This window comes from Lipotes vexillifer, unplaced genomic scaffold (genome assembly GCF_000442215.2).
Source record: "Lipotes vexillifer unplaced genomic scaffold, Lipotes_vexillifer_v1.1 scaffold664, whole genome shotgun sequence".
NCBI lineage: Eukaryota > Metazoa > Chordata > Mammalia > Artiodactyla > Lipotidae > Lipotes > Lipotes vexillifer.
In genome coordinates this window covers 1,410,989-1,424,879 of record NW_006782421.1, presented here as the reverse complement: position 1 = coordinate 1,424,879, position 13,891 = coordinate 1,410,989, and the positions used below count along the sequence as shown (strand labels likewise).

The window sequence follows — 13,891 nt, the reverse complement described above, 5'->3', positions numbered from 1 at the left end:
ATATATATATATATATATATATATATATATATATATATATATATATATATATATATTTCTGTTATATCACAGGTATATAACTAAGAATGGAATTTCTGGGTTATGTGCTAATTCTGTGTTTAACATTTCAAGGAATTCCCATACTGTTTTCCAGAGTGGCTACACCATTAACCTGTTGGCTTTTACAATACTTTTTCGTCTATTTGGACAGATTCCTGGTTCCTCTGGGCCTCGTCTGGCGTGAGGCAAGTACGTGGTCAAATGTCCAGGCTATAGACCAATCTGTAGGATACTGAGAGGGCCTTTGCATCCCCTCAACCCGTTGCCAAACCCTGGCTAAAATATCTCCTTGTGGGTTTATAGATCCCCTTATTGTCGGGGCCACGATGGCATCCTATGTCTTAGCAAGGTTTGTACTTTAGAACATGCCTAATAATATTTGCTGCTTAAGCACTTTATGCCTCAGGGGAATGTTTTCCCTCTAAAGGCTCCCGGGCCGAGTGACCTGGACTCCAGTTCATTGCTAGGCTTGGGGAAGCTCTCGGTGATGCATTTGCTTGATATATGGTAGATGCTAATAAAACCTGTTGGATGGATGCGGTCAAAATTTGCTCTGCAGTTAGCTGGTTAAGTCCATGGATGTGAGACCTGCGGGTGCGGAGGGCCGACCGTATTCTTTGGACGACACCGTTTAGGTTGGGGCCTGAGCACCGCGGATGGTCCGGAGCAGACACCCGGTGGCTGCCCAGGGCCGACGGAGCGCGCGATTAAGTCCCCAGTCAGACCTCTAGGCCAAGTGCGCCTGTCCCCTCCTCAAACGGCTAGGCAAGTTCTAGCACACTTGTGCTCTGGCTGCGCTCACCCTGTGGGCTCCGCTCTAAACCCCCGGGTGAGCTATAAAGGGCTCAGGCTGCCTGCAGACGTGCCCCAGGGGCAGCAGGCACCGGCCTGAGAAAGCGACGGCGGTGCCCCTGAGAAGGCGCTGCACTCACGGGCCCCTGCGTACAGCAGGGGTTTGACATTCAGGTGGCGTGTGGCGTGGGACGTATGGGGGACCACACACATGAAGAAACCACCGCGACCTTCCAAGTGACTCCTTTCCACCCTTTATCAGTGTTGCTGTGCACGTCAGTCAGCAGCTGCAAAGCAGCTCTGAGATGCAGGCGCTGTGGGCTTGGCTGCATTCACGTGCCAGACAAGTGACTGACTTCTGAATACCGGACATGACACTGGTTTAAAATGTATACCTTGGCAAAGAAATATACCATATCAATGGTTTGGGAGACCACTTACAAATAGTCAAAATTGCATTTGTTAAATTTTTGAATCTCCAGGATCTTCTGTACGGCTATTACTGAGCCATTCTTGCTCTTCCTGTTCAGCCAGAAACTAGAAGGAAAGTTCCTGGGACCCTTCCCACTAACAGGCGTAGTTATGGCCTGTCTTCCCCTCTCGTTTCCACCATCTCTCAGGGTTTTCCTTGTCCCTCCAGTATCTTTCTAGTCAAATAAAGGTCTCTGTGCATGTGTCACACCCTTGTCTGTCTCGCCTACTTAGGAATGGGAAGTAAAATGTATCTTTTAAACTATTTTGGGCTCCTGCCCCCCACCCAACCTTGAATGAGTCTGGGATTGGTTGCAGGGGAGAGGAATTAGATTCTGAATTCCCCTCCCATGAAAGTAAGTGAAAAAACGCCCACAAGTCTGGGAGCACAGGTGTTCAGCTCCCTTTGGAACCTGTCCTTTGAACTTTGGTTTCCTTACCTCAGTTACATCGATATTTTAGAGCTTCATCCGCTTAAACATGTGTACATAATCTTCATAAAAATAGACCAGTATGCATGAGGACATAGAGTTCTCCCTAGAGAACTCTCTTTGATTTATAAATACTATCTTTGTGTCCACTTTTGTAAAGGTTATGGGATGGATAAAAATAGTTTCTCACTGGGGGGTTAGGGTGAAGGATAAAGCGTTTTTAACATTGCTCTTGTGCAAAATTTCATGCAACTAAGATGAAAATACAGACAGATAATATTCCTAAACAATAACAATATTATAAATATTTCTGTTTTCTGATTTCAGGCTAATACTAGTGTTGTTTAGCTGATGCATTGTATTATCTGTCTGATTTATTTACTGTTTGTACCTGAGGTGGATAATTCCCTTAATCATTTGTTTATCCATTAAAATTTTCAATTCAGGAAAGTAAACAAAATATTGTTTCTTAATCATGCTCTTTACGTGGTATCTTTACTTTGAATGTTTATTTATGAGTTTTATATCTTTTGTTGTTCAGGTCACCATATAAATAAATAGAGAAATGTAGGAAAACATTTTTTTCTGAATTGCAAAATAGTCTATTCTATAATAGTAGTGAAAGAGTCAGTTTTTGATTTCACCGTGTAGCTCCACAATGCTGTAGCAGAAATGGAAAAGGAAAAGTTTGAACTTCAAAAGCGGCACACTGAAAATATTCAAGAACTGCTTGAGGACACAAACATACGTCTGAACAAAATGGAGGGTGAATACATGGCACAAACACAATCCACAGTAAGTCCTTTTTTTTTCTTCTTTTCTTGTCGTGTTTATAAACTGTCCTCTTCATCTCCATGTCCCCGTGCCTCCAGGATGTGTGCAGTGCATAAATATGTTACAGAATGAAAAGAAAACATCTCACCTTCCCACTTGACATGGGTTTATATGTGACAGTGGACGGTCTCTTGAAGTTTGCCGTGGGATTTCACTCTGGATTGTTTGATGCCACTGCTTTTTTTAAACCCCCAGAAACCTTAACAAATCTTTCTTCTTGTTTTCTTCACTGACTTTCAACCTAGAGATAATTTCTTTTCTTGCTTTATTTCTGTTTTATTGTTTGTTTCAGTCTTTTTAACTGAAGACTTGATTGTTTTTCTGAAAACGTCTAATGCTAGTGTGAAGACAGTCAAATTGGAGATAGGAGTAGTGTGAGCGATTGAAGACAGGTTTTCTTAGTAGATTTGTCTTGACCGAGGAGCCAGACATGGATACCACATGGGTAAGCCCCAGAGTCCCCTTCCGAAAAGGATGCAGAAGGAGGGCACTGTAGTGCACAGCAGGAGACAGTAACTTTCTCCAAGGGAAGCCGGGGAACCCCTGAGAGTCCCCTCAGTGAGCACTGCTTGCAGAGGGTAGGTCTGAGGGTGTGAATGTTGTCAGCCTTCAGAAGCTCAGCTGACTTCCTGAGATACAGAAGCCTGGGCAGGTGGGCTGAGGGGCCCCTGGGCCAGGGCTCCTCACGTCTGGGGCAAGTGCACCTTGTCAGTCTTGTTTCTGATATATGATACGGCTTTGTGGCGTATGGAGCCCTGTGTCCTTCCCTGACTACTGAGCTCACCCGGGCCAGCCTGGCTTGGTCCAGAGTGCTTCCTTGAATTTAAAGCTGTGGAATTTGAGCAAGAGTCCATTACCCGGGCTTGTCTTGGAGACCCTAGACCAGCTGAAGGGCCTATGTCAGAGGGTTAAAGAATGGGATGCAGGATCCACAGTGATTTGGAACCTGGGCTTTAGGTCTCAGGCTCAAATCCCAGATCCTTAAAACCATGAGTGCCATGCGAGCTCTTCAAATGTTTAGTTTCCTCATCTGTCAGATAGCGTAACAGTAGTAGTAAAGTGTAATATATGTCGTTGAAAATATTAAATAAATTAATATACATAAGTTATTTAATAAGTGCTCAATAGATAATTGTTAATGTCTTTGAAATAGATAATTGTTAATGTCTTTGAAAATGTAACATACAAGAAAAGTAATCAAGAGAGCCATATACATGAGGGAGCACTCAGTTCAAGAAGTTAATCAACTTTGCTTGAAGATGGCAGGTTGAACTTGGTGTTGGCCTCCATTCCCTCCCACAAAAATGGTAGTAAAGGGATAAAGGAAAAGCCATAGCCAGAAGGACAAAGAGAGTGTGAGAGCAATAAAATTCTGGACTTGGAAAGGCGATGGATGAGCTGACACTGACCCAGCCGGTTCAGGAAAGCAGGACCCTACATCGGCATTGGGGAATCTAAGAAGCAAGCTGAGTTACACGTGGACCTTCCAGAGGCTCAGGACCTGTTGTACTGCTCACCTCTGGAAGATGGGGTGCAGGTGCTGCTTCAGCACATGGAGAGCTGGGTGGTTTCAGATGCAGCTAGATGTGAGATTGGGGTGAGGAATACAAGCTGGCTTATTATACCATTCCTCCTACTTTTGTACGTTGGGAATGTCCCATAGCAAAACTTTTTTGAATGATAAAATTAACAGCAAAAACCAGCCAGCTCTTTACATCCTCTCCCCGACATCGTGAAGCCTGGGCCTGCTTCTCACCCACCTCAGCGGAAGACAGGAGGTTGCCCTCCGGAGGGAACGGCAGCCTCTGGATTAGGACACGGGGGCACAGCTGGGATTTCTTAGCGCAGCAGCTCTCTGTGTGCAGAGAGCATGTCCCTGGGGGGGCCCGTGAGGGGCCAGGTTGTAACCCTCTCCCCACTTTCCACCGGAGAGAAAGCAGGAAAAAATCAGGTCGCTTGTTATAGGGGAAAAATACTAAGCTGTTCTCAGATTTCTTCACCTCTGCGTTCCATATGCCAGAAGATAGTGGAGCAACACTAAGAGATAAACTGAGAAAAAGCGTGGCCTAAGGCGGTTTTCAAGGGAAGGACACAAGCAGTGCCAAACATCAGCAAATATCTTTGATTTTTGTCTGTGTTAAGTGTCACTCCAGTGTCTCTAGGTGTGAGTATTGGGGGCATTACTGGAGCCCTTCAAATTTGTGTTTTTCATTTTTCCTTAATTCCGAGAAATTTATGTACATTATTTCTTCAAAAAAGTCTATCCTTCCTACTCCTTGGGTCTTATTTTATGTTTTCTGTCTCCTTGTATTTTCTTCCTATCCTCTGCTCCTAGGATAGTTTCCCATTCTGATCTTATTCTTACCAATTAATTTTTTAGTAGATTTCCTTCTGCTGTATTTATTTTATTGTTTCTAATTGTATCTATTACACCTTTTATTTAAATTATTATTGTTTTCATATCCAGTATTTTAACTTGGTTTTCCTTTCTCCCCTCCTCCTCCTTTTTCTTCTTCAGGAATTTCCTGTTTTTCACATTGTTAATATATTCTTTATCTTCTTAAATATGCTTATTAGGCTTATTTGAAATTCTTGGTCCATCTGTTTAATTATTTGCCTTCAGAATATTATATATTACATATTACTACGTTATATATGTATTATAAATTATAGTTGCTATATATTTTATTATTTATATATACATGTATTACTGGCTTTCTTTTATAGTTGTCTGAAGGTGTCTAATTATTTTGTACTGTGAGCTCATGTCCTTTGGGTTTATCCATTATTCTAAGGTGTATTGGGGAAAAGCTGGAAGACCAGATCCTTGTGGGGATCATTTATACTTTAAATAGTGAAGAGGAGGTGACCCTCAGGGCAGAGAGCCCCAGAAAGCATGGGACCACTGCTGAACTCTGCTTGGCAACTTCCCATTTGTAACACACAAACCTCTTTAACCCTAAGGAAAACGCAACTTTGGAGGGAGGGCATCTCCCTAGATTGTAGTATATCAGCCCCCAGGCTTTGGAGAGAGAGATGATCTTTTGATGAAAGAAGGTCTTATTTTTAACTTATTAAAATTTATCAATCTTTTATAATTAGTGCTTTTTAAGTCTTTTTTTAATATAAATTTATTTATTTTATTTATTTATTTTTGGCCGCGTTGGGTCTTTGTTGCTGCGCGTGGGCTTCCTCTAGTTGCGGCGAGTGGAGGCCACTCTTTGTTGTGGTGCGCGGGCTTCTCATTGCGGTGGCTTCTCCTGTTGCAGAGCATGGGCTCTAGGCACGCGGGCTTCAGTAGTTGTGGTGCGCAGACTCAGTAGTTGTGGTTCGCAGGCTCTAGAGCATAGGCTCAGTAGTTGTGGTGCACAGGCTTAGTTGCTCCACGGCATGTGGGATCTTCCTGGATCAGGGCTCGAACCCGTGTCCCCTGCATTGGCAGGCGGATTCTTAACCCCTGCACCACCAGGGAAGCCCTTTATGTCTTGTTAAACAAATCTTTCTCTAGTACAAGTGCAGAAAGGTTCACCTATATATTCTGCTAAAAGCTTTAAAGTTTTGTTTTTAACACTGAGTTCTTAGTCCATGTGGAGTTATTTTTTGTGCCTGGTATGAGATAAGGATCTAATTTCATTATTTTCTGCCTGGATGACCTTCTTCCCCACATGCCCTCCTCCCCCAATTCCTACTTTTGGCTAATTCCTTCTTTGCTCATTGATCTGCCATATGCTGTCAGCTGTCAGACTTCCATATATTTGAGGGTCTTTCTTCTAGTTGGTTGGCTAATTTCTCTACCTCTGCTAGTATCATACAGTCTTCATTATTATAGCTTCATGGTTACTCTTGATGTCTGTTAGAGAAGTCTTCCTTTCTTTCTTGTCCATCAGAAGGGGCCTGATTATGCTGAGTCCTTTTCTTTTACATATACATTTAGAATCAGCTTTCCGAGTTGATAAAGAAAATAAAGCCCAGGGGTCTCTTGAACTGCTTTTGTAATGTTTCTTCCTGACTCTTTTATATTTTTGTCACATAAAATTTTTATACTTTTCTTGTATAAAAGGCTCAGGAATAAACGTATATGTCATAACTTTTAACTCTTGACATGTATGTAATAAATATTTTATTATAGTTTATTGTACCTTGACTAGAACTTGCAGAAAATGTTAAATAATGGTGATGATAGTGGATTTAAAAATAAAATTTTTTTCTTTTGGAAAAAATATTCATATACTCTCATTATTGAAAATTTAGAAAAGTGATATAGTCGAAAAGAAAAAAAATGAATGTCTGCATAATAAAATTACTCATTGGAAGTGTGTGAGAGTGCCCATTCTTCTACGTTTTGGGCCCAACAATGGGTGTTTTAATTAATAACAGACAGACAAACCAAAACTTTGCCAATTTGATAGGCGTCTTAGTTTCCTAGACTGCTGTAAGAAATGACCACACACCTGGTATCTCAGAACAAGAGAAATTTATTGTCTCACAGTTCTGGAGGCTAGAAGTCTGAACTCATGGTGTCCACAGGGCCCTGCCCTCCCTGAAATCTCCATAGGAAGATCTTTCCTTGCCTCTTTCTATCTGGTTATCTTTTTTTTTTTTTTTGCTTTTTTTTTTGTTGTTGTTTTTTTGATAATAGCCTTCCTAATGGGTACAAAGTGGTACCTCATAGTGGTTGGTTTTGATTTGCATTTCCCTAATGATTAGTGATGCTTAGCATCTTTTCATGTGCTTATTTAAGGCCATTGTATATTAACTTTTGAGAAATGTCTATTCAAGTTCTTTGCTCTTTTTATGATTGTGTTGTTTGGTTTTTCCTTGTTATTGAGTTGTAGGAGTTCTTTGTATATTCTGGGTGTCAATCCCTTATCAGATATATGATTTTTTTTTAATTACCTTTTTAAAGACTGTCCAAATACAGTCACATTTTGAGGTGCTAAGGAGTTAGGACTTCAGTGTATGAATTTGAAGGAAGACAATTCAGCCCATAACTATTGTATAAGTTAACAACAAATGTAGCATGCTGTATAAAAGTGAAAAAGCCTAAGTAGTTTTTGGCTCATGAGGTTAAATTTACCAGGCACCTAACATGACCAGGCATTGCAGTGGACCCTGGGGACAAAGTAGTAAACAAGGAGTCCCTTCCACAGTGTTCATGTTTCCATGGGGCGACAGCCAGTGAACAGCTACAGGTGTCCAGTCGTGATAAGTGGTGTGATGAAAAAGAAGCCACTTTAAGACGTGCATTTAAATGGGGTGATTTCAGCACTACCTCTTTCGAGAGCACTGGAATCACAACTAACTGCTGAACAATCATCAACAGGAAGACACTGGAACTCACCAAAAAAGATACCCCGCATCCAAAGACAAAGGAGAAGCTGCAGTGAGACGGTAGGAGGGGCGCAATCACAATCAAATCAAATCCCATAACTGCTGGGTGGGTGAGTCACAAATTGGAGAACATTTATACCACAGAAGTCCACCCACTGGAGTAAAGGTTCTGAGCCCCACGTCAGGCTTCCCAACCTGGGGGTCTGGCAACGGGAGGAGGAATTCCTAGAGAATCAGACTTTGAAGACTAGTGGGATTTGATTGCAGGACTTCAACAGGACTGGGGGAAACAGAGACTCCACTCTTGGAGGGCACACACAAAATAGTGTGCGCATCGGGACCCAGGGGAAGGAGCAGTGACCCCACAGGAGACTGACCCAGACATACCTGCTAGTGTTGGAGGGTCTCCTGCAGAGGCAGGGGGTGGCTGTGTCTCACCATGAGGACAAGGACACTGGCAGCAGAAGTTCTGGGAAGTACTCCTTGGCATGAGCCCTCCCGGAGTCTGCCATTAGCCCCACCAAAGAGCCGGGTAGGCTCCAGTGTTGGGTCGCCTCAGGCCAAACAACCAACAGGGAGGAAAACTAGCCCCACCCATCAGCAGACAAGTGGATTAAAGTTTTACTGAGCTCTGCCCACCAGAGCAACAGCCAGCTCTACCCACCACCAGTCCCTCCCATCAGGAAGCTTGCACAAGCCTCTTAGATAGCCTCATGCACCAGAGGGCAGACAGCAGAAGCAAGAAGAACTACAATTCTGCAACCTGTGGAGCAAAAACCACATTCACAGAAAGACAGACAAAATGAAAAGGCAGAGGACTATGTACCAGAAGAAGGAACAAGATAAAACCCCAGAAAAACAACTAAATGAAGTGGAGATAGGCAACCTTCTGGAAAAAGAATTCAGAATAAGGATAGTGAAGATGATCCAGGACCTCGGAAAAAGAATGGAGGCAAAGATTGAGAAGATGCAAGAAACGTTTAATAGAGGCCTAGAAGAATTAAAGAACAAGCAGCTAGAAAAATTAAAGAACAAACAAACAGAGATGAACGATACAATAACTGAAATGAAAAATATACTAGAAGGAATCAATAGCAGAATAACTGAGGCAGAAGAATGGATAAGTGACCTGGAAGACAGAATGGTAGAATTCACTGCCATCAAACAGAATAAGGAAAAAAGAATAAAAAGAAATGAAGACAACCTAAGAGACCTTTGGGACAACATTAAACACAGCAACATTTGCATTATAGGGGTCCCAGGAGAAGAGAGAGTCCAGGAAGCACAGAAAGCCCCAGGCAGGATAAACCCAAGGAGAAACATGCTGAGACACTTAGTAATCAAACTGACAAAAAATAAAGACAAAGAAAAATTATTGAAAGCAACAAGGGAAAAATGGCAACATACAAGGGAACTCCCATAACGTTAATAGCTGATTTCTCAGCAGAAACTCTACTGGAAGGGAGTGACATGATATATTTAAAGTGATGAAAGGGAAGAACCTACAACCAAGATTACTCTACCCGGCAAGGATCTCATTCAAATTTGACGGAGAAATCAAAAGCTTTACAGACAAGCAAAAGATAAGAGAATTCAGCACCACCAAATCAGCTCTACAACAAATGCTAAAGGAACTTCTCTAAGTGGGAAACACAAGAGGAAAAAAAAGACCTACAAAAACAATTAAGAAAATGGTAATAGGAACATACATATTGATAATTACCTTAAACATGAATGGATTAAATGCTCCAACCAAAAGACACAGGATCGCTGAATGGATACAAAAACAAGAACCATATATATGCTGTCTACAAGAGATCCACTTCAGACCTAGGGACACATACAGACTGAAAGTGAGGGGATGGAAAAATATATTCCATGCAAATGGAAATCAAAAGAAAGCTGGAGTAGCAATACTTAAATCAGATAAAATAGACTTTAAAATAAAGAATGTTACATGAGACAAGGAAGGACACTACATAATGATCAAGGGATCAATCCAAGAAGAAGATATAACAATTATAAATATATATGCACCCAACAGAGGAACACCTCAAAACATAAGGCAACTGCTAACAGCTATAAAAGAGGAAATTGAGAGTAACACAATAATAGTGGGGGACTTTAACACCTCACTTACACCAATGGAGAGATCATCCAGACAGAAAATTAATAAGGAAACACAAGCTTTGAATGACACAATAGACCAGATAGATTTAATTGTTATTTATAGGACATTCCATCCAAAAACAACAGATTACACTTTCTTCTCAAGTGCACGCGGAACATTCTCCAGGATAGATGACATCTTGGGTCACAAATCAAGCCACGGTAAATTTAAGAAAATTGAAATCATATCAAGCATCTTTTCCGACCACAATGCTATGAGATTAGAAATCAATTACAGGGGAAAAAAACGTGAAAAACACAAACACATGGAGGCGAAACAGTACGTTACTAAATAACCAAGAGATCACTGAAGAAATCAAAGAGGAAATCAAAAAATACCTAGAGACAAATGACAATGAAAACACGACGATTGAAAACCTGTGGGATGCAGCAAAAGCAGTTCTAAGAGGTAAGTTTATAGCAATACAAGCCCACCTCAAGAAACAAGAAAAACCTCAAATAAACTTACCTTACACCTAAAGGAACTAGAGAAAGAAGAACAAACAAAACCCAAAGTTAGTAGAAGGAAAGAAATCATGAAGATCAGAGCAGAAATAAATGAAATAGAAACAAAGAAAACAATAGCAAAGACCAATAAAACTAAAAGCTGGTTCTTTGAGAAGATAAACAAAATTGATACACCTTTAGCCAGAGTTATCAAGAGAAAGAGGTAGAGGACTCAAATCAATAAAATTAGAAATGAAAATGGAATGGAGAAGTTACAGTGGACACCGCAGAAATACAAAGCATCATAAGAGACGTACTACAAGCAACTCTATGGCAATAAAGTGGACAACCTGAAGAAATGGAAAAATTCTTAGAAAGGTATAACCTTCCCAGACTCAACCAGGAATAAATAGAAAATATGAACAGACCAATCACAAGGAATGAAATTGAAACTGATTAAAAATCTTCCAACAAACAAAATTCCAGGACCATATGGCTTCACAGGTGAATTCTACCAAACATTTGGAGAAGAGCTAACACCCATCCTTCTCAAACTCTTCCAAAAAATTGCAGAGGAGGAACACTCCCAAACTCATTCTACGAGACCACCATCACCCTGATACCAAAACCAGACAGAGAAACTACAAAAAAAGAAAATTACAGAACAATATCACTGATGAATATAGATGCAGAAATCCTCAACAAAATACTAGCAAACAGCATCCAACAACACATTAAAAGGATCATCCACCATAATCCAGTGGGATTTATCCCAGGGATGCAGGGATTCTTCAGTATACGCAAGTCAATCAATGTGATACGGCATATTAACAAATTGAAGAAGAAAAACCATATGATCATCTCACCAGATGCAGAAGAAGCTTTTGACAAAATTCAACACTGATTTATGGTAAAAACTCTCCAGAAAGTAGGCATAGGGGGAACTTTCCTCAACATAATAAAGGCCATATACAACAAACCCACAGCCGACATCATTCTCAATGGTGAAAAACTGAAAGCATTCCCTCTAAGATCAGGAAGAAGACAAGGATGTCCCGTCTAGCCACTATTATTCAACATAGTTTTGGAAGTTTTAGCCACAGCAATCAGAGAAGAAAAAGAAATAAAAGGAATCCAAATTGGAAAAGAAGAAGTAAAACTGTCACTGTTTGCAGATGACATGTTACTATACACAGAGAATCCTAAAGATGCCACCAGAAAGCTACTAGAGCTAATCAATGAATTTGGTAAAGTTGCAGGATACAAAATTAATGCACAGAAATCTCTTGCATTCCTATACACTAACAACGAAAGGTCAGAAAGAGAAGGAAACAATCCCATTCACCATTTCAACAAAAAGAGTAAAATATCTAGGAATAAACTTACCTAAGGAGGTAAAAGACCTGTGCTCAGAAAACTATAAGACACTGATGAAAGAAATTAAAGATGAAACAAACAGATGGAGAGATATACCATGTTCTTGGATTGGAAGAATCAACATTGTGAAAATGACTGTACTATCGAAAGCAATCTACAGATTCAATGCAATCCCTATCAAACTACCAATGGCAATTTTCACAGAACTAGAACAAAAAATTTCACAATATTTGTGGAAGCACAAAAGACCCCAAATAGCCAAAGCAATCTTCAGAAAGAGAAACGGAGCTGGAGGAATCAGGCTCCCTGACTTCCGACTATACTACAAAGCTACAGTAATCAAGACAATATGGTACTGGCACAAAAACAGAAATATAGATCAGTGCAACAGGATAGAAAGCCCAGAGGTAAACCCACGCACCTATGGTCAACTAATCTATGACAAAGGAGGCAAGGGTATACAATGGAGAAAAGACAGTCCCTTCAGTAAGTGGTGCTGGGAAAACTGGACACCTATATGTAAAAAATGAAATTAGAACACTCCCTAACACCATACACAAAAATAAACTCAAAATGGATTCAAGACCTAAATGTAAGACTGGACAGTATCATACTCTTAGAGGAAAACATAGGAAGAACACTCTTTGACATAAATCACAGCAAGATCTTTTTTGATCCACCTCCTAGAGTAATGGAAATAAAAACAAAAATAAACAAATGGGACCTAATGAACCTTAAAAGCTTTTGCAAAGCAAATGAAACTACAAACAAGATGAAAAGACAACCCTCAGAATGGGAGAAAATATTTGCAAATGAATCAGCAGACAAACGATTAATCTCCAAAATATATAAACAGCTCGTGCAGCTCAATATTAAAAAAAAAGACAACCCAATCCTAAAATGGGCAGAAGACCTAAATAGACATTTCTCCAAAGAAGACATACAGATGGCCAAGAAGCACATGAAAACATGCTCAACATCACTAATTATTAGAGAAATGCAAATCAAAACTACAATGAGATATCACCTCACACCAGTTAGAATGGGCATCATCAGAAAATCTACAAACAATGAATGCCTGAGAGGGTGTGGAGAAAAGGGAACCATCTTGCACTGTTGGTGGGAATGTAAATTTATATAGTCACTATGGAGACCAGTATGGAGAGTCCTTAAAAACCTAAAAATAGAATTGCCATATGACCCAGCAATCCCACTACTGGGCATTTACCCAGAGAAAACGATAATTCAAAGAGACGCATGCACCCCAATGTTCACTGCAGCACTATTTACAATAGCCAGGTCATGGAAGCAACCTAAATGCCCATCGACATACGAATGGATTAAGAAGATTAGGTATAAATATACAGTGGAATATTACTCAGCCATAAAAAGGAATGCAGTTGGGTCATTTGTAGAGACGTTGATGGATCTAGAGACTGTCATACAGAGTGAAGTAAGTCAGAAAGAGAAAAATATCGTATATTAACTCACGTATGTGGAACCTAGGAAAATGGTACTGATGAACCAGATTGCACGGCAGAAATAGAGACACAGATGTAGAGAACAAACGTATGGACACCAAGCGTTTCAGGAAAGCGGTGGTGGTGGGTGGTGGTGGGGGTGGGATGAACTGGGAGGTTGGGATTGACATGTGTACACTGATATGTATAAAATTGATAACTAATAATCTGCTGTATAAAAAATAAATAAAATAAAATTCCAAAGAAAATCAGTGGGTTGATTTCATCCTCAAGGAGGTGGAAATTGGTTCTTGGGATTACAAAATTTAGATATTATAATGGATTGTGACCCTCCAGCGGGCATAGTTTATATACAGCAAGACTGTGGTATTAAAATTTCATAGTAGGGGATGATTAGAAGAAAAATATCTAAACTGGCTTCTTAGTTAATTAACTAATGGCAATAATTGTTTTTTTTTTTTTGCGGTACGCGGGCCTCTCACTGTTGTGGCCCCTCCC

The 13,891-nt window shown here is 40.4% G+C and overlaps 1 protein-coding gene across 2 annotated transcripts in view; it reads left to right on the top strand.

Annotated features, from left to right (window-relative positions):
- The window catches only part of CEP112 (centrosomal protein 112), a 432,986-nt gene that overhangs the window by 83,781 nt on the left and 335,314 nt on the right, over window positions 1–13,891 (top strand). For both annotated transcript variants that reach the window (XM_007455273.1, XM_007455274.1), the window contains one exon: window positions 2,406–2,549. In XM_007455273.1, the coding sequence (XP_007455335.1) occupies window positions 2,406–2,549 (144 nt within the window). The remainder of the gene's footprint in view (window positions 1–2,405; window positions 2,550–13,891) is intronic.